At 38.3% G+C, this 25,470-nt stretch overlaps 1 protein-coding gene across 3 annotated transcripts; it reads right to left on the bottom strand.

The window, feature by feature from the left end:
• Positions 1 to 1,003: 1,003 nt before the first annotated feature.
• entpd6 (ectonucleoside triphosphate diphosphohydrolase 6) lies at positions 1,004 to 25,107 on the bottom strand. Of its 3 annotated transcripts, none has more exons than XM_017704927.2 (14): positions 24,961 to 25,107; positions 22,855 to 23,186; positions 19,881 to 19,957; positions 18,771 to 18,914; positions 16,851 to 16,926; positions 14,518 to 14,553; positions 13,541 to 13,629; positions 11,125 to 11,204; positions 7,442 to 7,506; positions 6,218 to 6,319; positions 5,254 to 5,394; positions 4,606 to 4,662; positions 3,916 to 4,028; positions 1,004 to 3,402 (listed from the first exon to the last, which is right to left on the bottom strand). In XM_017704927.2, exons 2-14 carry the CDS (start codon positions 23,111 to 23,113, stop codon positions 3,319 to 3,321), a joined length of 1,323 nt encoding a protein of 440 aa, XP_017560416.1. In that variant the 5' UTR covers positions 23,114 to 23,186; positions 24,961 to 25,107; the 3' UTR covers positions 1,004 to 3,318. The 3 variants fall into 3 exon arrangements, with proteins under 3 accessions (XP_017560416.1, XP_017560419.1, XP_017560417.1); XM_017704930.2 differs by having other exon boundaries at positions 6,218 to 6,316; XM_017704928.2 differs by having other exon boundaries at positions 22,855 to 23,183.
• Positions 25,108 to 25,470: the final 363 nt, after the last annotated feature.

The raw sequence follows: 25,470 nt of genomic DNA, 5'->3' as shown, positions 1-25,470 counted from the left end.
GCCAAAACTGCAACAGCAAAATAGGCACTGGATATTTATTAAAAATAAAATTTTCTTTTTATAAACTGCCGATTTGCTTAAAATAGAGGCCAGGCATCTGTTCGTTTTGTGTAACTCCTGGCCCATAGATTGCTGTTGGGGAAGGGGGTCAAAATGCACACTGTTGCAGTGCATGCTGGGCACTGTAGTGCATCTCGGGTTGAAATGGGGTATGAAAATAATTTTGCAGGACAAATAGGCAGACATAACGGCGCCGACTTGGGTTCTAAAGGTTGGTCAGGTGTGTATGGGGTCTCGAGGACTAGAACTGGTAATTATTGGCATACACACTACAAGGGGAACCCCTTTTAATGCTTCTTGTCAACTAGCCCTCACTGTTCTCCCTTGGGTAAATCCCTGATGCCAACTTGAGAGCTGCTCCATTACTGCATTAGTGTGAATGACAAATCCATTACTTAATATTTCAAAATTGACCTTTGTTACGTTCAGACAAGATTTTATGCAGTAAAGCACTCCATTTGTTACTTTTGCTGATGCAAGTTTTATATCTGGCTGGTTAGCAAGCTAAGGGGCCAACAAAAAGGAGCAGCACAACATGATTAAACTGGACAAAGCTCACTGTAGCTAGCAGTTGCATTTATATTGTTTTTATTTTCCGGTCCATATATAAATTATACTGCAAGAGCAGCCATTTCGAATTCACAGATTTTGTGATGTCACAAAAACTCCTTTACATAAATCCTCTTATTTCGGGATACAGCAGCTTAGCTCCACCCTTCCACATTGAAGTTGGAGTGGACTGCTTTTGGAATGAACCACAATAGGGCTGTTTTTGGCTCTTACATCCACAAAAATTTCATAAGTAGATAAGTTCAAGAAAAATGTAGGATATCTGCCCTTTAAATGATATGAATCATACTTAATATGAGCAGGTAGGTGTATTAACAAGGTAAAGGTACACTGTGATTTCAGGTTGGCATGAATGAAGTCAAGGACACTGTTATGTACCCAATATTTCAGTTTTATGATCCAAAAATAACACCAACAGTAAAGTATGGCATGCTTCATCAAATACAAACACATCAACTCTTACCGTTAACCCAATCAGCACATTCCATCCTTCAGATAAACAAAACCAAGCGCTCGTTTAAAACCAGAGACATTCAGAGGGAAAGAGGTATGTAGAAACTCACATTCTGCATGAAGTCAAACATGACAATTACAATCAAGACAGACATTTTTTTTTCCCAGAGCAGAAATAACCAGTAGTTCAAAACAGCACTGGCTCATGGAGTGACATAAAGACGTGTTTGTGTATGTAGTAGTCCAGAGTTAAAGGGCAATTACACCAATTTTTCAGAATTCTGAAGAACTGAACGATTACGAATGTAAACAGCGTCATTCAGAGTGGTTTGAGTGAAACGGTCTTGCTCAGAAGTCTTTACAGTGGTGGTGATAGGAACCACACATCTGGGGCTTAATGCCTTTAAAAGCTCCTCCATAGAATGCTATCACATGAAAGGGTTTTGAGATATTGTTTTACAATATCTTGGGCCTAAAACATTTTTAAAGTCATTCCTGGTAGAGGGGTATGTGCAGGGTGTTTTGAGGGCAAAGAAAATGTATTTTTCAGTTTTTCAAATATTTTATCATCAATATTTCACATAAAAGCTCAGAAGACACGTGTAGATTCACTGATGGTTTGGGATATGAATTAAAAGGCTATATTGTGTGATACCCTGGTTCTCCTATCACCACAGTTAAGGAATCTACTTCTCTACAATGCACCATTTCATATCAAACTCAACCACTGAATTACACAGAAATTTGGAAAAGTCGATGGAATTTCCCTTTGAGTGTAAGTGTATATGTTGTGAACAGGTCCTATGTGTAACACTCATGTACCTTTTGTATATGTTTGCAGTTTGTGTGCTTGGCACCGCTTATTAGCTTCCTCCCAACAGTCAGGCACAATGTGTGCATCAGTGTTCCGATGCTTCTTCCTTTCTTCTGGCCTTCACAAGACTTTATACTGGCCTTTTCCAACTCCAATACAATGCTATAGCAGCAAATAATGAAACAAGGCTAATGCGGCTACTTAGCATCATGCTAACTAGCAAGACTAGCTTTCTTTCAGCGCTTGTTGCATGAACGTTACTTGCTTCAGTCAATCCCTTTAAAACAGCACTGAATTCTAGTATCTTCATAGAGAAAGAGTGCTGGCCTAGGATCATGACTGAACTACTATGAGCATACAAAGAAAGAAAAAGAGCTGATCTTACCTCAGCGCTCGTTCTCAGCTGCTTGATGAATAAGAGCTCCTGGGCCAGATTCACAAAAGCTTTCCAAAAAACACTCAGGACTGTCAGACAAACACAGAGAGCTTCCTAGGAATTTTTCTCTTAAAACACAGTCCTCGACCTCGAAGCTGACAAATATAAGGAGGTTTTAACCTCATTGTCTCTTCAGGTTTGTCAACTTTTCAGTCCAAGACAAGTATGGGGCTATCACAAGGTTAAAAAAAAATACAAGAACATCCCCTTCAGGAATAAACCCTGTTAAAATGGAAGATTTGAAGAAAAAACAAACATTTAAAAAAGACTTTTTAAAAATACATTTTTATGTTAGAATGTTTAAAGTATAAGCAAAGTCATTCAGACTGGTTTGATGTGAAATGCTTCCTTCTAGAGACCCTTAAGAGGTAGAATTGTTCACAATTCTGGTGGTGGTGAATGGAACCAGACGTCTGAAAAGTTTAAAGCTCCCGTGCAGGAAGACATAACATGAAATAGTTATGAATATTCTGCCTGAGACTAAACCATACATATTTAAAAATACATTCATGGCAGAGACGTACACACAGGCAATTTAAGACAAACAGTCGCTATTTATATTTATATTTTTCATCATCATCACTACATATAAAAACTCAGAAGACCTGTGTAGGTTTACTGGAGGCTTTCGTCAGTGAATATACTGGCTATATTTGAGTTCCTATCACCACCACTGTAAAGAAATTCGAGTTTCTCTAGAATGAGCCATTTCACACCAAACCGCTGTGAATAACTTTGACATCTCAACAACAGACATTGTCCAGAAATTTTGAGGACTTGGTGAACTTTCGCTTTATGATACTTTTGTGAATCTGGCCACAGGCAAGTGCTTCGATTCCTATTGTCCAACCCTCTTAACACATCAGAGAACAACAACTCTGCATTGACACTGTATTACAGAACCGTCTAATCCAGAAATGGGTTAGTTCTTCCGAGGCTAAAGGCAGCAGTCGGTCACTGGCACCATGCTGGGCTTCCTGACTGGTTAATGTGCACGGAGAGACTCCATGTAGTAGAATGTGGCTCCCAAAGCCCAGCTCGTCTCCACATCGTTGATTTTTCTGGCCAGCTGAAATTGACATAGCAAAGCAAAGAAATGTCATAGTTTCTTTTCCAGAAGAAGCATAAATGCTACATGAGGAGTAACTCTGATTACCAACAGACCATCTGGTAAGATCCAGCAATTCCTGGTTTTAGCATTAAAGCAGTATTTTGCTGCAAAATCTAATTTACAGGTCCCCATCCCCTTACCCAACATGCAGTCGACCAGCCAAGAGATGTTTGTTGTCTTAAGTGTGCTTTATTCGTTTTGCGCTGCAGTAAAGAGGCTAAAAATCTCAACAGAAAAGACCAGCCTCATTCTATCTCTGCCTGTGAATAGTAAAAAGATCAGAAAACTATAGATAACAGCTAGACGAAAGTCATGAAAATGAGCAGACAGGGGCTTTAAGAAGCAAACCAAACACCAAACACGTCTTGGCTGATCAACCATATCTGTGTAAAGGAGGGAACCATGTGTCAGTTTTAAGCACTATAGAGTTACTACAGAATGTGGATGAGCAGGTGTTTGTGGTTTGTGTACCTTAAACTCTTTATCCTGAGGGAAACCCAGCTCCTGCAGCAGCACGGAGATGTAGGTGAGGTCTAAACAGAGAAAAGGATTGTCCCCAGCACCGGCCTCCATGTTCTTACAGGCTACACACAACACATAAAAAGTTCTATCTTTAAAGACGCTCTTTATACACTTTGTACACACACACTTACGCAACATCCACTTAAAACATCATAGAGGCACAATTCACACAGAAGACTGGGCAATATGACTATATATTGTAATCATGACAAGCCAAATATTGACAATAAATAATTTTTGATAGCATTTTTAAAATTCAACTGATGAGATGTCTGAAAAAAATATATATAATTTTGTATTCATATCATAATTGATAGTGTATTGTGAAAAATATCACAATGCCATATTACCCAGCTCTACTAGAATCCATGCATTAATATACCCTTTCAAGACATTCACTGTGGTTTTTACTCTCCTCCTGTAATTCTCTTTCAAAGAGATCTATACTAGATAAAGCTCACAATATAGTGCACTTAATATGTAATTGGACAGTTTTGGCCTCTGAACTCCAGCACACTGGAAAAGAGAGGAGAAAGGAAACAAATAAAACATCCAGTGTGCTGGAGTTCAGAAACCTGTTTAACACCTGTGTATACACTATACACAGTGAAATCAGATAGCACAAACGTATGCTTATACCTGTTTTGGCACCTTCAATGTAGTTGCTCACTTTGATGGAGCCTCCAGTCTTCTCATCTGAGTCAGAAAGACAAGGATGTGTGAGGGAGACAAGCAGCCTCAAAGATTTCCACGGTTTTTAACCTAATACATGTACACTGCAAAAAATGGTATCTTATAAAGCGAAAAGATCTTCAATCTAGTCTACATATCTCAAAATGGGAAATATTAGATTGATGTGCACTTATTTTAAGATTATCCAGCTTAATTCTAGACATTACTTGTTTTAGGTCATTTTATTCAGTACAATTATCTCATTATACTGGCAGATTAAAACAAGCAACCTTATCTGCCAATATAGTGAGAATTTTACTTAATAAAAATATTTTAAACAAGTAAGCAATGTCTATAAATAAGGTAAATAATCTTAATTTAATCTTACAACAATCACAACAGGAGCAATTGAGATATATTGACCATATTTAAGATAATTTTACTTGACAAGATGCAGGGCATCAGGTACCGTTGACCTTTCATGCTGGCTCCATGCATTAAAGAATTGCTCAACTTTCATGTTCTACTCATATTGTCTCATTGGCATATTTGAATACAGTGATCAGGGAGGAGACGGTAGAGCAGCTGCTCCTCTCTGCGGGGTTAAATATGTACCGATGAGGCCCAGGTCCACAGCGCGGTCGTAATAGTAGGAGAAGGCATAGAACTCCATGTCTTTCACCTCCTCGGCTTTCCGCACTCGTTTATAGATCATCTTCTCCACTTTACTCAGGCACGAATCGTAAATAGGCTCTCCTGAAACACAGAAATACAAAAGCAATCAGTTCAGAGAAAATATGTCTTGGATATCTAGAAAGTTGGAATGTCAAGTGAACGGATGATGAAAAGCCAGCCTTTAAATGGCTGTTTAGGTGAAGGTGTTTATTAATAATTATCTTTAATGATGAAGAAAGCTATATGGAAACTAAGCTTCGGGTGCTGAGAGCTTTTAATGAACTGGGAAAATCTGCTTTTACTGGAATTTATTACAGGATATTAGAAAACTCGACTTACTAAATGTCACTTAATGTCATTTAATCTCTAACCACCTCCAGTCAGCCTGCAACTGTTCTATTTGATCCAAGTTCATTCTTACTTGATTAATTAATTCATAAAACATATAAATAATACAGTTAATTAAAATACAACGAAGGAATTGTTTTTAATATTTGTATTAGTTTTATTAATTTTACTTTAGCTTAATTTATTTATTTGACCTACTTTTTGGTAATTCTGCCCAGTTTACACTTTATTTTGTCTTCTAACTGGTTTGATATGTTCTCACCTTTTTAATACAGTTTTCATTTTCAATCCCTTGTTGTCTGTTCTAAAGCTTGGCTACACTTCAAATGAGGGTCACCCTTTAGAAACTGAGTCTAAATAAAGGTTGATTGAATTCTAAATATAATTAAGCACAAACAAAACTGAAATTCATTCACATCAACATAGAACTTTTGGAAAATGTGGCACTGAAGTAGGGCTGAAGTAGCTTATCCTGGCATCTGGAGAAGTGGGGCAACCTCAAACTGGGACAGCCGCTGGGGGAGAGCGCAAACACTGAGTTGAGACCATCACATACCTGCTTTTTGGCCCTTCAGCTTGTAGACGACCTCCGCATGCTCCCACTCGCTGGCATGATCTGGAGCCAAACACGGACTGACCAGCTCCTGATTGCTTGCTACTGGAAGAAAAACGCAATTACAGCAAACACCAAAAGTAGCATAACCAATGAAAAACAGCCGTTTTGAATTCAGCTTTTGTGATGTCACAAGAACTCATTTACATATCTCCACCTGTTCAGCTACAGCAGTTTAGCCTCCGTTTATACCGAAGGTCTAAACAGTGTTTCAACTCTGGGTGCTTCTGAGGCACAATACAGAGCGGCTAATCAGAACAGAGCTCATTTACATATCAACCTTAAAGGCACGGTAACAAAAACAGCTTGTTTAATTCTAAGGGATAAGAGAAGTTGGAAAGTTGTCATGTAGAAATGAACAATGGCCATTTCTTTTAACACAAATGTTATAAGTGGACCTCAAAATTAAAAATAATATACAAGATGCAGGATGCTGCCATAAATGTATCAGAAACCACATAAACAAGTCTATTTAAGATCATCTAACAACACACAGTTTCTAATTGATGGGGTATAAGCTTTTATTACCTGTTAACCACTTTAGCTGCAGTGAAAAAGTAAAGACACAAACTATACACCAAGCATGTCTTGGCTGATCAGCTACATTTGAGGCGGGGTGGGTGGGGGACTGTAAATTTGATTTTCTGTCAAACAATTGACTTTAAATAGTGCAGTACTGTGACCAGATTTGAGCATCAAAGGATTCAAATAACATCACATACAAGACAGCCACACTGTTAAACTTTCAGCAGCAAAATAATGCCCCCCTCTGGACATTAAGGTCATCTACAGGGACTGACTTACAACGCCATCTAGTGACCAATCCACACAACAACCTTTTAATACCAATAACTACAAACCCTGCAGACAGCAGCAGGACAGTGTTATATAACAGCCACCAAAAAATAATAATTTGAAAAAAATAACAATAAACAAAGAGAATCTGATTAAAATTTCAAGTGTATAAAATGCAAATCCCAGCAGTGACCTGCGTGTCCACTGACGGCAGTTTCTCTTTGAGCCCGAGGCCCCTCGCTAAATCAGTGCAACAGCTGGCCTCCAAGGAATTAATCTTCAGTGTTATTAAGAGATTAGATAATGGCTTATTTATCGGGGGAAATGAGGTCTTTAAAAGCCAAAGATGAGCGGAGATTGAAGAGCACATACCAGGCTGTCCCTCAATCCCTCCCAGCACTGCAAGTCTGGCGGACATCAAACCCAGACCCAGGTAGCTAAAGAAAGGGGGGCAAACAAATACTGTTACTTATTCACGTTTCATTTGTACATTTTCAGCTCAAAAACAAGAATGCATTCCCAAAAAACAGTGGCAGTGTAAAGAAACCAAGACAGAAACCTTCAGAAGCACACACTCCTAAAAAAGATGGTTCTTCAAGGGTTCTGTAGTAAAGGGTTCTTTGCATCATGAAAGGGTTCTTCAGATTGATGGAAAATATGTAGTAGATGCCTTTAATCATGCAAAGGTTTCTTTGCGTGTTCATGGTTCTATACTGAACCATTTTCTTTACTGAAGAATCATCTTTTTAAGTATGTAGGTTTACATTAAATAAGTATTGAAACTTAATCATATATTTAGTACCACTGTTACATACAAGTTACATATAGAATCACATGTACATTCAATTTCTGTATCAACAGTTTCAAACTTTACCTCTGAGTTTGACTGAAAATATCAAGAACTTCTTAAGGCCGTACATAAAAAACCCGTCAAACTCAATTCATTATAAAATATCTACTCTTCTACTAAAGTGGTGTGGATTAAAACTTCACACTCTGTACTTTCCACAAATTGTTTCTTGGCTTCTTTCAATGAGATGAGAAAATTCATCACTTCCCATAGCTGCAACCTACATTCAGCATGCAACTACAAACCATACAAAACCACAACATACAAACCAGTGTCAAAACATAAGCAAGTTTATCTGAGATTACTTAAAGAAGAATTCCACCATTTGTTTACATTTCTGCATAATTACACGGTTAAGATGTAAACAGAGTGGTTTGGTGTGAAATGCTCCGTTCTAGAGAAAGTCAGAACTGTTCACAGTGGTGGTGATAGGAACCAGACGTCTGAAGTGTTTATTGCCTCTAAAACATCCCTCATGAGAACTTAATGGGTTCTGAATTACAACCCCAATTCCAATGAAGTTGGGACGTTGTGTAAAACATAAATAAAACAGAATACGATGATTTGCAAATCCTTTTCACCTACAAAGACAAGATATTTAAATGTTCAAACCGATACTTTATTGTTTTTTGCAAATATTCACTCATTTTGAATTTAAGTAGAATGTAAAAATATTTCAATTTAAAACATTTTAATTCACTCATGGCTCAGAAGTGTATGCACGGCATTGTAAGGCAAACTGTATTTATTTTGTGATTTATACGTTTTTTACAATCTTCAACATTTCATATAAAACTCTGAAGACACGTGGGTTCACTGGTGGTTTTGGATGGTAAATAAAACGTATAGTCATGGCAACCCCTGGTTTCACTTCGCTTACAATCTCAACCACTGAATTATTCTGAAACTTTGAAAAATCTGTGGGATTCCCCTGTAAGTTCGCCTTTGGTCATCTTGGGGTAGAGCTTTATTGGAATACGCTACGAGGGATCATTAGAAGCCAACACTGTGAATAGCAGTAATCTAGTAATCTAAGGTCCTGCTCAGACGCTCTAATTGGAGGCTTGAGTGCTTATGCTCTAATCATGAGAGAGAGCTGAGAGACACGCATATCCTCTCTCACTCTCTCATCCACACACACACACACAGCTGTATTTGAGGAACCGATTTATCCAGTCTAATGATGGAGCTGACAGATTCATCTGGTGGTCATGGAGAAGCAGGGTCCACCATTTAAATCCCTAATCAAGAACTGCTGAAATACAGCAGCTAGCAAAGGTTTGGACACCACTCAGGTTTCACAAATTTCCACATTTTAGACCCACAGTGAACACATCAAAACCGCCTCAATTTATGTGTTTTGTTGATTATCCAAGTGAAAATAAGTTAAAATATCCTCAAGACCCTTAAATATGGCATGTTTCTGTTTATTTAAGGGCACAATTCCTCGTTATTTGCTGAGTTTAACATTTTCGGGGAAAACAAATATAAAATGTGGCATAAATTTTTGTACATGCCACATTTTCTGACTTCTTTTTTACTTAATATGTTATGTCAGTATCCTCAAATTTCAACCAACTTTTCAAAACGTCTGTATATTTCAGTGGTTGACATGTAAACAAAGTAATTATATATATATATATATATATATATATATATATATATATATATATATATATATATATATATATACACACACACACACACACACACACACACACACACACACAGACACACACACACTATATTTCCAAAAGTATTCGCTCGTCTGCCTTCACATGTATATGAACTTGAGTGACATCCCACTTTTAATCCATAGGGTTTAATATGATGTCGGCCCACCCATTGCAGCTATAACAGCTTCAACTCTTCTGGGAAGGCTTTCCACAAGGTTTAGGAGTGTGTTTATGGGAATTTTTAACCATTCTTCCAGAAGCCCATTTGTGAGGTCAGACACTGATGTTGGACGAGAAGGCCTGGCTCCCAGTCTCCACCCTAATTCATCCTAAAGGTGTTCTATCAGGTTGACGTCAGGCCAGTCAAGTTCTTCCACACCAAACTTGCTGATCCATGTCTTTATGGACCTGCTTTGTGCACTGATGCGCAGTCATATTGGAACAGGAAGGGGCCGTCCCCAAACTGTTCCCATAAAGTAGGAAATTGTCCAAAATCTCTTGGTGCTGAAGCATTAAGAGTTCCTTTCACTGGAACTAAGGGGCCGAGCCCAACTCCTGAAAAACAACCCCACACCATAACTTCCAAACTTTACACTTGGCACAGTGCAGTCAGACAAGTACCGTTCTCCTGGCAACTGCCAAACCCAGACTCGTCCATCAGATTGCCAGATGGAGAAGTGTGATTCATCACTCCAGAGAACACGTCTCCACTGCTCTAGAGTCCAGTGGGGGCCCTTTACACCACTGCATTCGACGCTTTGCATTGCGCTTGGTGATGTAAAGCTTGGATGCAGCTGCTCAGCCACAGAAACCCATTCTATGAAGCTCTCTATGCTGTTCTTGAGCTAATCTGAAGGCCGCATGATCGCTCCCACTTTGTTATAATACCACTGACAGTTGACTGTGGAATATTTAGTAGTGAGGAAATTTCAGAACTGGACTTGTTGCACAGGTGGCATCCTATCTCGGTACCATGCTGGAATTCACGGAGCTCCTGAGAGCGACCCATTCTTTCACTAATGATTATAGAAGCAGCCTGCAGGCCTAGGTGCTTGATTTTATACACCTGTGGCCATGGAAGTGAATGGAACACCTGAATTCAATGATGTGGATGGCTGAGTGAATACTTTTGGCAATGAATATACATTTTCAGATACATTGCCTGATGTCTGCTGAGGCATTATTTTGGGTCTCATTCACCAATTTCTTCCTAAGTTTGTTCTTAAATGAGTTCTTGAAAAAGGTCCTAAAAAAGGTCTACATCAGATTCATGACATGTTCCTAAACAACAGAACTGTTCACTTCTTTGTGCTTTTGAGTGTGTTTAGATTCTGTTCTTACCTAAGAACAAATCCCAAATAAGGAAACATTGGTGAGTGCCAGAACCTTTGTGAAGTGGGATTTAAGAAGAATTTTTTTTCTTAAGAACGGTTGGTGAATGAAGCCCAACATCTTTGTCCTCCTCGTTCTTAAGCCATTTTACAATAATACTGCCCAGGTGAGGACACTCCAAGCCCCGCCCACTTTACCTGTGTGAGTAGAGGGAGTGGCTAGTGTTGAACATCCGAAACGATGTCACGTAATCGATTGGTGACGTCTGGATGGTTTTCTGTAAAGAATCACAACACATAAAACAGGGAGGAGTTATCCAAAACAGCCTTTTCATAAAAACACCTAAATATTTTTGTGGTTCAGCTGTGATTTGTTTGTGCAGCTCTGTGTGAGGACTGGGTGATAGTCTGCATAGCGCATTTTCTAATTCCAGCTGCTTGTCAAACATGATTCCACAATGACGTATAATTGGTATTAAACCATGTAACAAAAAATATCTGATGGACAACAGTAAGAAGAAAATCCTGAGTAAGTTGCAACCCGCAAAACCAATTTTGCTGGTAAAGCCGTCACGCGGCCCGTCTGTGGAAGCGAGAGGATGGGTAATGACAAGATAAATTGGTCCTCAATCCCTCCTCTACATGCTCTGACCTAGTTAAAGAACAAGAATATCGCCCTGCCTCCCTCTCTCTATGTCCAACAACCCTTATTTACCAGGCCTGCAGGATTAGCAGGGCATTTGCAGATTACAGTATAAGGCATGAGGCCATCGCCATAGTTTGCAAAGATATGGATTCATTATGAACCATTACCACCGGGTGCTGTGTAGGGATTTTTATTGTCAATGTATCAGTCTTTTAAATACAAAAAGGTCCTCTATGATAAATACTTGGCACCTGGATATGGATGATTAGTAACGCATTAGTTACGACACACTGGTATTTCTAAATGACTACTTGAAAATCTGCCTTAAAACAATAAGAATAACTTCTTTACAGTGGTGGTGATAGGAACCAGGGATCACAATGTCGACAACATGAATATAGCCATTTTATTTACTGTCCAAAAACACCAGTGAACCTACACATACAGTTTGAACTGAACTGTTATGATCTAAAATTTTCCCTGGATGCTATTTGCTTTACAATGCTCTCCACCATTAGTGGATGGAAAAGAATACATTTTAGGCCAAAAGCGTGCATCAAAACAATCATTAAACGATGTCTCAGACATGAGGCAATGTATCTGAACTTGTAATACGAACATGTAACATTTCTGTAAGAGATATTTTAAAGGCATTAAACTCGTCACACATCTGGTTCCTATAACTGCGACTGTGAACAATTCAATGAATATTAAGTGCAAATCAATGTACTTATTGTACTTGATAGTATATTTTTTGTACTACTGGTGAATCTGGTGTATTTATACTGTCCCATTATAGTTAACCTCAGAAAAACGAAATATCCTGATGCATATTGTTTATTGTGAGAACATTTGGAAGTATTTTTGCCATGTCACTCATGCCTAGGTTACCACACCCTTCAACAGATCGCTGCGGTTGGAACAAAATCTTGTATCTCCATTTTTGTTGTTTTTCAATTTTTCACATTTTGAAAACACCTTTTGTCCTTTACATCATATTTGAATTTCATCACGATTGGACCAAAAATATGGCCCAAATTTACTTGGAAAAAATTGTGGTTCCACGTACGCACATTAGGAGTAAACTTGTTTTTTTTTTTCATTCTACTATAAAGTTCATTTTGGAGATACAAGGTTTTGTCCTGACAGCAGCGATGTGTTAAATCACAGTTGAAACAATAACAATAATTTAAGTATGAATCACATACATGCTAGAACAAATCAGAATGATCTTTTTAGTTATTACCATCATGGTTTAAGTTAGTTGTTTTATTTATTTTAATTGATAATTGAATACTTGTTCTTTTGGCTAGTTTACAAGTGGTCATTCTGACAGACTGCAATACAGTACAGGAAACACAGGTGGCGACATAGCTTCTACTGTTTTTGTTGCACCAGATAACATCTGTTTAGGATAGTCTGTCTATCTAATAAGACTCTGTACAGGTATTCCCAGTCATAGAAGACTAGCCAACCCAAAACTGATAGCCACTTTCAAAAACATGTTTGACATCAGTAAAATCTGACACAAATATGCACCTTTTCAGGTTGTTCTGGCTACTACACATGCACAAATCCCCACAACAAGGCCTTTACCAACTAGTTGTGTGGCTCTTTTTACTGCAGGGCATGACTTTCTGTAATCCAGCTGTCATATTGAGAATTACAGGTGATCTCTCCTCTTCCTTTAGAATATCTCTGACCACAAAAGAAGAAAGCCTAAAGAGAGGCAAAGGGAGAGAAACCAAGAAAGACAACACCCAGACTGTCCTGTGTGGACATTTTTGATTCACAAGAGTAACAGTGTGGCACAATGCAGCCTGAAGTTAAGCAAAGATTCCATTTCTCAGCAGCATAATTTAAATCCACAGCGCTAGCATTAGTCTCTTAATTAAGAAAATAATCAACAGGTTCGTTGAAGAAGTAGTCATTTGTTACTGCCCTAGTATGTATGTGTCTATGTCCCACCTCGTCTTGCGGTGAGAAAGTGATCTGGGTCGAGCCTCCTCCCAAATCCAACATTCCGACTGTTGGAGTTTCGGATCCATGAAGACCACCTGAGAGAGAGAGAGAGAGAGAGACAGACAGAGAGAGAGAGAGAGAGAGAGAGAGAGAGAGAGAGAGAGAGAGAGAGAGAGAGAGAGAGAGAGAGAGAGAGAGAGAGAGAGAGAGAGAGAGAGAGAGAGAGAGAGAGAGGAACAAAGAAAAGTGCGTGAGGGAAAGAGAGGTTAGAGATGGCGTGATGGCTGAATCCAATAACAGTTAATCAGAAATTCTTGTCTGGCGTTCCAGTCGTGTTCCAGATGTAAGCTTGTTAGCTTAGGGAACGAAATCCAAAGCTGTGAAGGGGGGTCAAAAAGGGGGCTTCAACCTGAACTGAACCACCATAATGACCTGCATTACAGGATGAACAGAAGTTTCCCCTGAAAATGGCTGAACAAAAAATGTCCAAAAACTATGGTGCAAATTTTTTTTTAACATTCAATATACCAACAAAATGTAGAAAACAATGTAGGATATGGTGGTCAGTGGTCAGTTTTTTGTGAGTATGGTTACCCCATTTAATTAATTAATTAATTAATTAATGTTTTAAAAGAACAGCTCTTTGGAAAATAAAATGAATCTTTATCTATAAAGTTAAAGAGTCACCGACAGAAACAGTAGCAGCCCCCTGGACGTCTGTGTTTTTTATTTTTTTAGAATATTTGTCCATGTTTATAGATAACAGTATGTCAAACTGTCAAAACCCACCTAAGTCTCACAGCTGGAGGCAAGTATGTACTTGATTTAAACCTGATGCCAATTGTTGAGGTATAAGCTTCCCTCATTTGTTAGCTACACTGGCCTTGTAGCTTAAGAACTTTTGAGGCAGGAAAACTAGACACGATTATTCCTATTAGCATGCAAGACAGCTGAGCTCACAGAACTTTGAAGAAGTCTCTCACCCAATAAGAAGTTGACAGTGATCCAAGCAGAGACCCCTAAGAGGGAAAAAAAATGAATACAAACATTAGTTTGCATCTTGTGTGTAAAGTCGTGTTAATTCGCCATAATCCCATCATTACGACTTCCACCAACTCTGTATCTATACAGTCAAAAAAACATGTGCTACATTTTGCATGCATTAAGAGCGCTTATCCATCTGTTCTTAAGGCTGCTTTACAAAGATCCATAAGTGCAGGATCTTTGAGTTAAAACTCTTTTAATCGTTAAGAAGTGGTCTAAATTGACAACAAACATGGAAAGTTTGGGGCTTTGGCACTTGGGAAACGAGTAAACGGTCACTTAGTGGCCATAAACTCTTTCCATCTCCGAACTCAAAAATACCACTTAGGCCCTGCATTAACAATAAGTCTGTATGATTCACAGAGACGCAGTAATCTGCGAGGATAAGCCGCCGCCAGGAGAGCCCACAATCTCGCCCGTAATCAGCCTGGAGGAAATCTGGTTAGAGAAATAACTAAAATTTTGCACTCAGCCACCAACAACACCTCACACGTTTTAAAATGAGGCAAGAACAGAGAGGTTTTACATGCTTTATACAGCAAATCAGCATTTCCCAAAGTACACATGGCTCTTTTGCTTTTAAAGCTATGTGTCTTTGAAGAAATCGACATTTGATGCTTGGCAAATTAATGGCAGATAATCCGTTTGCAGAGATTATGTAGGGACATTATCCAGTGCACTCGTTACTGCTTTGGAGAACTACTTTAGAGGATTGGATTAAGGCCTTATATATGCATTATATACCGCAATATCTATACGACTGGAGCCATAACACAACAAATTTGCAACTTGTCGCGTGGTTTTGGATGGTAAAGCGTGAGAAAACCTGTGGGCCTCACATCTGTTGGCTTTCCATTACAGGCATCAGAGAATGTGGTGATTGTACACTCAGATAGTAGCCAGTTTATTAGAAACACCTTGTAGGAATAATCTTTAGTCTCTTTCTGCCTTCATAAAGAGGAGAACTGTCCACAGAGGTGGTGATAGGAACCAGACGTCCGCCTCTAACAGCCCCTTGCTTGCTACCTTGTTCATTTGAGGTTTCGAGTAATCCAACTGATTTTGGATTATTTTAGATATTGAGATGTAAACAGAGCAGTTTAATGTGAATTTAAATGATTTAAAAATATGTTTAAGGCCAAAATCTTCTCCCATCAAACAAAGTCTCCCATCAAACAAAGTCACAGACATCAGGCGGTGTATCACAACCATTTCTTATACTTTTCTGAGCTTTTAGAGGACGTCTGGTTCCTATCACCACCACTGTGAACAATTCTGTGCAAGTTTCTCTAGAAGGAAGTTTTCTCATCAAACCACTTTGTTTATATTTTAAGCATTAAATGAGGTAGAAATGTTGAAAAAAATTACAGAACTCCTCTTTACAAAAGCAGAAAAAGACTAAAGATCATTCACACAGATTTCTTTTTCAAAATCAGTGCAGCATGGAAAATGAATCAGCATATCTTCCATATTTTTCATAGTCGCTTTTCAATTGTAAAAACCCTGATCAACATCAATGCAGTTGTTCTCCTGGTTATGTCTGTCCTCATGTCACTATTGACATACAGTGTGACACAGCAGAGGGCAACATACTGGTTTATCAGGTTTACCGGATTAAGGTAAGGGTTTTGGCTGAACCTTCAGTGCAAAACAAGCCAACACATTTAAATGAAAATTGTCTTTGGAGCCAAGTTTCGAGGAAAAATGCTGCAGTCTTTCCATCACCTCTGACTCAGTTAATAGTCTAATGCTTACAGATGCAAGTGTAGGCATATGGGACAACTGGTGGACATGGAAAAACATTTGCATTTGTCGGCCCGGGAGAAGCTGCTGAGTAATACAAAACCTTGTATCTCCATTTTTGTAGTAACTGTAAATTACTACTGCATTTTTGTCCATATTGCCCACTGCTAGTGTGAAGTGTACAGTGCAAAGACATTGACAGGTGTAAATTTACAAACTGTCCACATGTACAAATGTACAAACTGTTTTTTAACGTAAACCAAGACTGCAGTCCTAGGATTCCCCATTCTGGCTTTGTCAAGTTTATAATGTCATAGTCGTAGGATTTAAAGAGCGCTCAGTGTTACGAGGGCTGGTGTGGACACAGACATTTGTGTGTTTTATATATATATATATATATATATATATATATATATATATATATATATATATATATATATATATATATATATATATATATATATACACACACACACACACACTTTGTGGATGATGTAGCAACAATTGGGATGGAGGTGAACACACATACCTTCATCTGTACCATCCATGATTGACACACTTTCTGGCCCATTGCGAAATGGAGATTCACCAAACACTGCCTTCACCTACAGAAAGAAAGAAAGAAAGAAAGAAAGAAAGAAAGAAAGAAAGAAAGAAAGAAAGAAAGAAAGAAAGAAAGAAAGAAAGAAAGAAAGAAAGAGAGAGAGAGAGAGAGAGAGAGAGAGAGAGAGAGAGAGAGAGAGAGAGAGAGAGAGAGATTTAAAACTAACCATTTTTACCTACTGTACTACAGAGGAAAAAAGTGAGCCAAAAGTGTGGCCCATGTACCAAAGTTGACCTATGAGAAAGCTGATTTGGCTGACTGGAAAGCTACCCTAACCCCATGCCTTCAAGCAAGAGAGCGAAGACAAAATGATTAAATTCTTATTTTCCTTTTGGGTGGCATAAAAGAGGCATTTTATTTAACTGACAGACCGACTGACAGACCGAGTCACCTCGTTGAAAAGCACTTGCGCGAGGAGTGCACCTAGACAGGTACCAAGGACAGTTGTAGGAATGAGGAGGTAAAAGCCAAAGCTGTGTCATTTGACGTGGGTGTGTGTCCTTCCTCGAAGATCAATGAAGGGCTGTGAGGACACACTGTTAAGCTGTGAGGACATGTACATTGGCATCGGGGTCAAACTGTATCTCAGTTACAAAATCTAAAGCTATAAACCACTTTTGGAAAACCTCATTTGAAACCTACGGGCCTTCTTTATTCATATACTTTTTATCATTTTACCACCACAAACACTGCACTTTGGCTGCCAAAGACAATAACTCACCCCTGCAGCAGTTTTACACCGTTGAACACTTTCTTCACTGAATCTTTAATCCTTTTTTTTTACAGTTATACATACACACACACACACACACACACACATTATATATATATATATATATATATATATATATATATATATATATATATATATATATATATATATATATATATATATATTTATTTCCATCACTAACTGTATCCAGCTGAGGTGGAATGGTGGAATGTGTTTGCACAGCCACAGTTCAGGACAAACCTGATTAACTGGTGGTATGAATAGCGCGTCAGAGCTACTGGACGTCACAAAGGCAGACGTCAAGTGAGAGTACGAATGCAAATCCTGAAGACAAGAACATCTTCTAGAACCTGATCTGCCTGCATATGCTAGGAAAAGGATTTTGTTATTTGTTTAACTCCACACGCCTGATATTTAGCCTTAATACTGACTCATGTTTCGGCCTTGATCATGCACATAATTGGCATCATCCTTGTCCATTGAACTCTTAAGGTTTCTGATGGTGTACACTTCAAATGCCTCTTCTTACATTTTGTGCAATAATTCCTCACTTATATCTCAATGAAACAAGCGAAGAAGATCTGAGGAAAGTACAAACTCTTTGTGTGTGCCGTTTTGCTTCAGAAAAAAAGGTTTTGATTTCTTTGCTCATATTTCAAAGGGTGTATATGTTCATGTTTTTCGCCCACTTGCAACATTTGTATGGGATTATGCACCATAAAACAGTCCTAATTCATTTTCCAACCTCTTTTTATCCCACAGAATTAAACAGGCAGTTTTTAATACTGTGCCTTTAAGACTGATATATGTAAATAAAGCTTTCCATCAAGAATGGGTGGGGCTGAATATCTGTAAGACAGATATATGTAAATGTGGGACATGACAAAAGCCGTGATTTTAACAAGCTTTTTTTGCAGCTTCTAATTATATATCAGTTGGACAGTTTGCATTGTTTGGGCTGGGAAACGAAGTGCAGACTTAAACCTGTTGATGGAGATTGTAAATGGAACGTGAAAGTAATTCATACTGTAATTACATATAAATAATTAAATCAACTAAAAAACTAATCTCCAGCATCTGATGTTCCTTAAAGATGTGCGAAGTGCTCTGACCTTGTCCAGTAGGTGGGACGCTTTCTCCCCTGGCAGCAGTCGGAGTCCTGCGGTCGCTCGGAGGGCCAGAGGGGTGGAGGCCCAAAGACCAGCAGGTACGACTTCCTTTGCCACCTCCAACAGCTGTAACAGCCCTGCTTTGCACTGCAAAATGGCAGCATCAGCCACGTTAGCATTTGTCATTAAAGTGATGATTTGGTCAAAACTCAAATTGACATTTTCCTCTCACTTCAAATGTAGATGATCAGGCAAGACGTGTTCGCTTCTCTAGTTGATCATTAAGGCTATGAGGCTAATAAGCCGTGGACAGTTATATTCACCAATAAGCAGTGTGTAAATTGCATGTTTGTACAACATACTGCTATCTATACAGATGGACCAAAATATGTACAAAACCCAGTCTTGCTAACCGCATGTCTAAATAACCATGCGCTCGCTTCAAACCTTGTCCAGCTTTAATTTAATCTCTAAAAGACTTTACTGTGTGTTTCCACTGTACAGCATACCATTGTCTATAAAAATGGACCAAAGTACAAATAAAATACTTAAGAAAGCTTCTATTACAGTTTTTAACTCCCACATAAGCAAAACCATTTGAGAATACTTACAGTACTAAATGTTACATAATTGCATAGTTGTGTGTGTGTGATGATTTATTTTTATAATGCTAAATAGCGGCTATAAGCTCCATTACCTGTTAACTACACTAGCCTTGTAACTACAGTACATCTGGGCTGACCTACAACATGGGAGGGTAAGGGGGAAAACTGTATAAATTAGATTTTTAATTGAACAGTCCTATTAAATATCTCACAGTAACAAAACAACATAAAATGCAAATGCTGCTAACAATAAATGGGAAGGTCTCAATTGTTTTTATTCATCGTTATATGTGAGAAAGAAAAAGCAATCGTTTTTGTAGTATTGACACTATCGCAGTGTGTGGCATATGGGCTCAACACACAACACACCAATCTGACATCAGTCAAAAGCTCTGGAGGGTCAACCACTTAACTTCGATCACTTAGACCTAATTAGCATAATGTTAGGTTTTTGGTGAGATATTTAATTCCTTTTTCGTTTTAAGTGCTTTCTTGCATTCATGCCTACCTTGTCTGGATCATCGGCATATGCAGAAAGTCCAGGTTTTATTGCTTTAAACGTCTCGTGCGCTAATTTAGGAGCCTCTGTTGAAAGAAGAGAAAAAACAAGTCAGGTGGTCCATGATTAAATAGAGAAATTATATATATATATATATATATATATATATATATGTGTATGTGTATGTGTGTGTGTACAGTACTGTGTGAAAGTCTTCACTTCACTGAAACACTTGCAAAATCTATTTATTTGTGTAGTATGTGTTTATTTGCTGAGAAAAGTGCTAATATTTGAATAAGCAAAATTTACAGAATATGAATTAATTATGATATAAATATTTTTTATAAATTTCTTTTATAAATATATATAAAAATATATTATATGTATATAATATATTAACACACACACACACATATATATATATATATATATAAAAATATATTATATGTATATAATATATTAACACACACACACACACATATATATATATATAAAAATATATTATATGTATATAATATATATATATATATGTGTGTATATATATATATATATATATATATATATATATATATATATATATATATATAATAAATTGTGATTTTATGGATGTTTGTGTGTGTTTGTTGAACCATATCCAAGCCTCTCCTCGAGGAAGCCCAGTATTATATGTAGTTAATAAGCAGCTCCTGGTTTGACCAATCAGTGCTTCAGTAAATTGTGTCTCTGTGGCGGCTGTGAAGGTGTCAAGGAAAAATATGGACCCAAGAAATTCTTGTTACTTTTAATTGTTTTTATGTTTATTTGAATTATGAATATGACTTTATTCTAATGTATATTGTGATCAACTCAGTGCTCAGGTAAATTGTTTAAAAATTTGCTTAGATGCCTAAAACTTTCACACAGTACTGTGTGTGTGTGTATATGTATATATATATATATATATATATAGATATAGATATACATACACACACACACACACACACACACACATACACAAATATATATTTGTCTGTGTCCTTGTTATCCTTTGCAATTGAACGGACGAATCAAAATAGACAAAAAAAAATACTCTGGTTACACTGACCTACATTAAAAGAATGTAAGAATGTTTTTGCCTCGCAATGTATACTTCTTACTTTGAAAATATGCATTATCATCATAAAAATATCAAGTAATCACTGCAGATTTATTGTATCTACTGACATATGCTCTTATTTCTGGGTTAGCAGCACCTTATTTATCCATCTAATCTCAATGTGAAAGTTTTTACTATGTATATAGCATGGAAAGCCCTCTGCAGCTCTCTGGTCCTCCGAAATTGGAGTCTGGCAACACTGCCTTATATAATATTCACAGATACCATATCCAAACTGTATGGAAACAGATTATATAAAACCCATGTGCTCAAAATCTGGGCCAAAGAGGACATTTAGGACTCTGACATTAAGAGATTTTGATTAACTACTATGACTATCCTGGAAAAAAGACAGGGGTTTACATGCGAGTCAAAGTTTTAGCGTAATCATATAATAGCAGATATAAACAAATACTTTGGTCCAAGATAAAAACCTCACTTTTCAACTACCTCCCTCTCTCTCATCAGGCTTAAGTGGAGTGAGTGTGACTGTGTGTGAGTGCGTGTGTGCCAAAGAGCACAGGCTTAGAGAAATATTAACATAAATGGCAGGTGCTTGCCATCCATTATAATATGACAATCATAGGTTTAACAATAAAGCCCAAAGCAGCACTTAACTGATTTAGCTTAATATTATGATGCGATAACTAAGCCATTGGCAGAGCACTGCTGAAAGTTGCCACTGGTTGGGTAAGCCTAATAAAGGCAGGCAAACCGTAGGCAGAACAGAGCCACATTCGCACAGATTTAGCATAACCCTGACTTTGGCATTCAGTCGACACATTAAAGGGTCCAGATCTTACATTTTTCTGCCCTGAGGTCCACTTATGTCCACTTATCCACGTTTGTGCAGTTTTATGTACCAAAAATTGATTCTTAATTCATGTTTTACATGAACATTTTCCAATCTCATAAAATTAAACAGGCTTTTTTTTGTCACTGTGCCTTTAAAGCTGATTTGTAAATTAGCTCTGTTCTGATTGGCCCATGTTGTGCCTCACTCAAATAGCAGCAGGGGCTGTAAAGCTCTGCATAACTTCAGCATGAATGGGCGGGGTTAAAGTAGGCTGAATAGGAGGATATAGTAAATGTGTTGGTTTATGTGACATCATAAAATCATTTAAAAACAGGCTCTTTTTGCAGCTTGGATTGTATGGACTGGGGAATGGATGAACATTTTCTGAAATTTTATGACAAAAAAGACCATATAAAATATAAAATGTAAGAGCATTTATTAGTTACTAATACTTTTCTTTTGCAAAATGTAATTTCAGGAGAGTAAGACTTTTTAAGCACCTGCTATTTACTACTATGAATTTGCATATAAGACTCATTTTTAAGGGATTTAAACTTTGGTCTGTTTCCTCAAAATCTCAAGCATTTCGCCTTTTGCATACAGTTAATTACCACTGAATTATTTTGGCGCTTTTCCCTGTTCTTAATAAAACAACACTAACACGTTGACTTGAAACACATATAGAACCGAAGCCAATGGAAAAATACTTCGGCAGCTGTCCAGTAAAATCTATCAGCAGCATGTTTTGAGTGTAGAGATTTTCAGATCTTTTCCAAGGAGGTAAACTATTGTCCATGGTAATCGAAGTGGCAGATTAACTGAAAAATGCTGGATTATTCCTTTATGTATTTCTTGAAATCAACAGCAAAGCACTCAAGTAAATGCCATTACTGTAAATCTTGCTGATCTACTAAACAATAATACTTCAATGAGCATTAAACAGTAGTAATAAACAGTAATAGCCCCATAACTAATTCCTAATTTTTGAGGTCTATATTTCTACATTTCTACTGACAACTAATTCAGCAGCAAGTGGTTTAATTTAACCGTACCATTCGGCTCCATCTGAAACTGGAAGACGTGGATTCTGGTCCCAGTACTTCCAGCATCAAACATGATCCCATACTGGAAATTGTCACTGATCACCTCTGCCGACGTTGGCCGTTTATGCTGGTCCACCTTGGTTGTATACTGCAGATGCTGCTTAGACAACGGCGATGCCCTGCTGTCGAAACGCCGTTTGACGTAAGTGAGGTAGACCACCACGCAGCCCAGCAGGAGAAAGATGAAGGCCAGTTTGGGGAGCTTCATTATGGAGGAGGTATATCACCTAGGTGGCGGATGTGTGTGAAGTCGTTCCTCCTTCAGGTGAACCTACTACCTGCTAAAAAACAGAGTCGGGTTTACGTTCAGGCCAAGAGAAAGAGCAATTGTCACACTGTGTTTTGACAGCAAGCCATTGTGGTCCATTGGTCAGCTCACCCTTGACTTCAGCCAGCCAGATGCATGTTTACCAGCTTTCAGTGAAACAGCTAGTGTTAGCATTACTGTCTTTAGGCAGCTTCTAGAGCTGTCCACTTAGTCATACACACATATACCTGCCAGTGGGAAAGTGGGAAATACCAACATGTGAAACAAGTGTAAGAACATTTATTAGCATGCTAACCACTTGAACATGTAGTGTGAAGTCTCACATTATAGACCGTGTTAGTGTCAAGCTTGCGACACGTTTTCTGTGAGGTTTGGTCACTATAAATCACAAATTAAGGCTGCTTATATGTAGTAAAACTCTTCAATTCTCATTCACATGAATATTTTTAAGCTTCAGTAATACCAAAACATTTTACTAGAGGTGGGCAATATGGCAAAATATAATAATACGATACTTCAGGATGCTTCCATGATGCATAGCATATCGTGATATATTTGACACCTGATAAACTGGACAAGAAAGGAGTGCCACATTTTTAAAAATACTATAAAAGCTATGAATACAATGATCTGTATGCAACATTTCACACACTGTGCTGCATTAGATCCAATAAATATATCTGTGATTAATTAAATTTAGAAACATAGCCACTCAGGAACTGTGAATTGTAACTTGTAATTGGTTACTAGGGGCAGTCGTGGGCTGGAGGTTCGATCCCCAGTGCCGACAGTCCATGACTGATGTGTCCTTGGGCAAGACACCTAACCCCCAAATGCTCCCCAGGTGCCGTGGATAGGGCTGCCCACCTCTCTGGGCAAGTGCGCTCACTGGTGTGTATGTGGTGTTTCACTTCATGGATGGGTTAAACGCGGAGGTGAAATTTCCCTGTATGTGAGATTAAAAAGTGCCACTTAAGGTGAAGAAAGGTTGCTGATCAAGCTAAATACGTTGGTAATCCTAAAGGCCTCACCAGCACTGAATGATTTTTTAAACATATCTAACTGCGATTTTACTGATCGATATTGGGACTGCAACGTACACTGAAGTTTAGGCCTGTTAACTATTTTGGCCATGAAGAACCAGAACATCCACTTTTCCTGGCTTGCGACTTAATCACTGAACATGCCAGACTGCTGGTGAGTTGTGGTTGTGATGTCACAGCATACAGTTAATTTGGTCGCTTCTGATTGGCCTAACTCATCTATAGGCAGTTTACAGTGCATATGTGTGCCAACTGCTATATCAGGGTAAACAGAAACCACCCATGTTCTCCAGTAAAATAGAACTAGTAGAGAGCAGAACCACAGGTGAGAAGAAGCTCCACTAACTGTCGCGGGGGCTCCATTTAAGAGGAATACATGTTAAATACATAAAACTAATAAATCTATGAAGACTTTTAGGCGGTTTTTAAGATTTAAGGCGGTAAGTCTGTTGTTAAGTAGCTGTAGCATCAGGTGCTTAACATCTACACGGTTTCTAGTTAGTTAACTAACATGTACTTGTTCGATTTTTTCCGTAGAAAGTAGCTGGCGAACAAGTTGAAGAGCACAGAAACGTCGAAAGCGCTTATTCTGTCGTTATATATGGGCTAATTAAGTTATGTACACTGTAAATAGTTGCTGAGATGTTCAGCAGCTCGGAGGACAACAGATAAACAGGCGGGCTGAGGTTGACAGTTTATTAACTCACGTTACAGTAAAAATACTCGCGTATTGATCAGATATACCTGGTTTTAACTTGCCAGACGGGGTTCCTTCTTCTGACTGGCCACATCTTTATCATGTCCTCCACGGTAAATCACCAAAAACAGGAGGTAAATCGGCTCGCACTGCTGCTCAATACATCCAGCTAATCAACTGACAACCTGGCCGCGTGTCCCTCGCTGATTGCGTCAGCGCTACGTGACCAGGGGTGACGTGGGCGTGTGGAAACGTTAAAGGGGCAGTCCGACCGAAAAGAGAAAATTAACCACCGTTTGTTGGGAGCAGACCTGCTGAACCCCTACAGCGAGATTTTCCGGTTTAAAGACGGGTAAAATCCTCTCCTGGTGGTATCTATTCTGAGAAGCACTTTGTGGAGGATATAAATACTTGTTTGTTTGTTTGTTTGTTCGCTAGCTGGCTAGCGCAGAAGGACAGATGGTCATTCCACAGAAACGTCCGTTTTTGTGTCCCTAGCGTTTAGAGAGATACGCACCTTAAGGGTTCTTTTAAAATTAAGCAATAAGTTCTTTTAA

This window comes from Pygocentrus nattereri, chromosome 10 (assembly GCF_015220715.1).
Source record: "Pygocentrus nattereri isolate fPygNat1 chromosome 10, fPygNat1.pri, whole genome shotgun sequence".
NCBI lineage: Eukaryota > Metazoa > Chordata > Actinopteri > Characiformes > Serrasalmidae > Pygocentrus > Pygocentrus nattereri.
Note: the sequence above shows the minus strand (reverse complement) of the source record. Positions and strands in the feature narration are given on the sequence as shown.

What these genes read in the sequence shown, in the direction of transcription:
- entpd6 (XM_017704927.2), bottom strand. Translation starts at nt 23,113, where the DNA reads ATGAAGCTCCCCAAACTGGCCTTCATCTTTCTCCTGCTGGGCTGCGTG. An exon ending in GTTTCAGATGGAGCCGAATG is followed by an intron (nt 19,958 to 22,854) that starts GTACGGTTAAAT and finishes TTCTTTCAACAG; the next exon opens with AGGCTCCTAAATTAGCGCAC. An exon ending in CATGGATGGTACAGATGAAG is followed by an intron (nt 14,554 to 16,850) that starts GTATGTGTGTTC and finishes TTTCCCTCTTAG; the next exon opens with GGGTCTCTGCTTGGATCACT.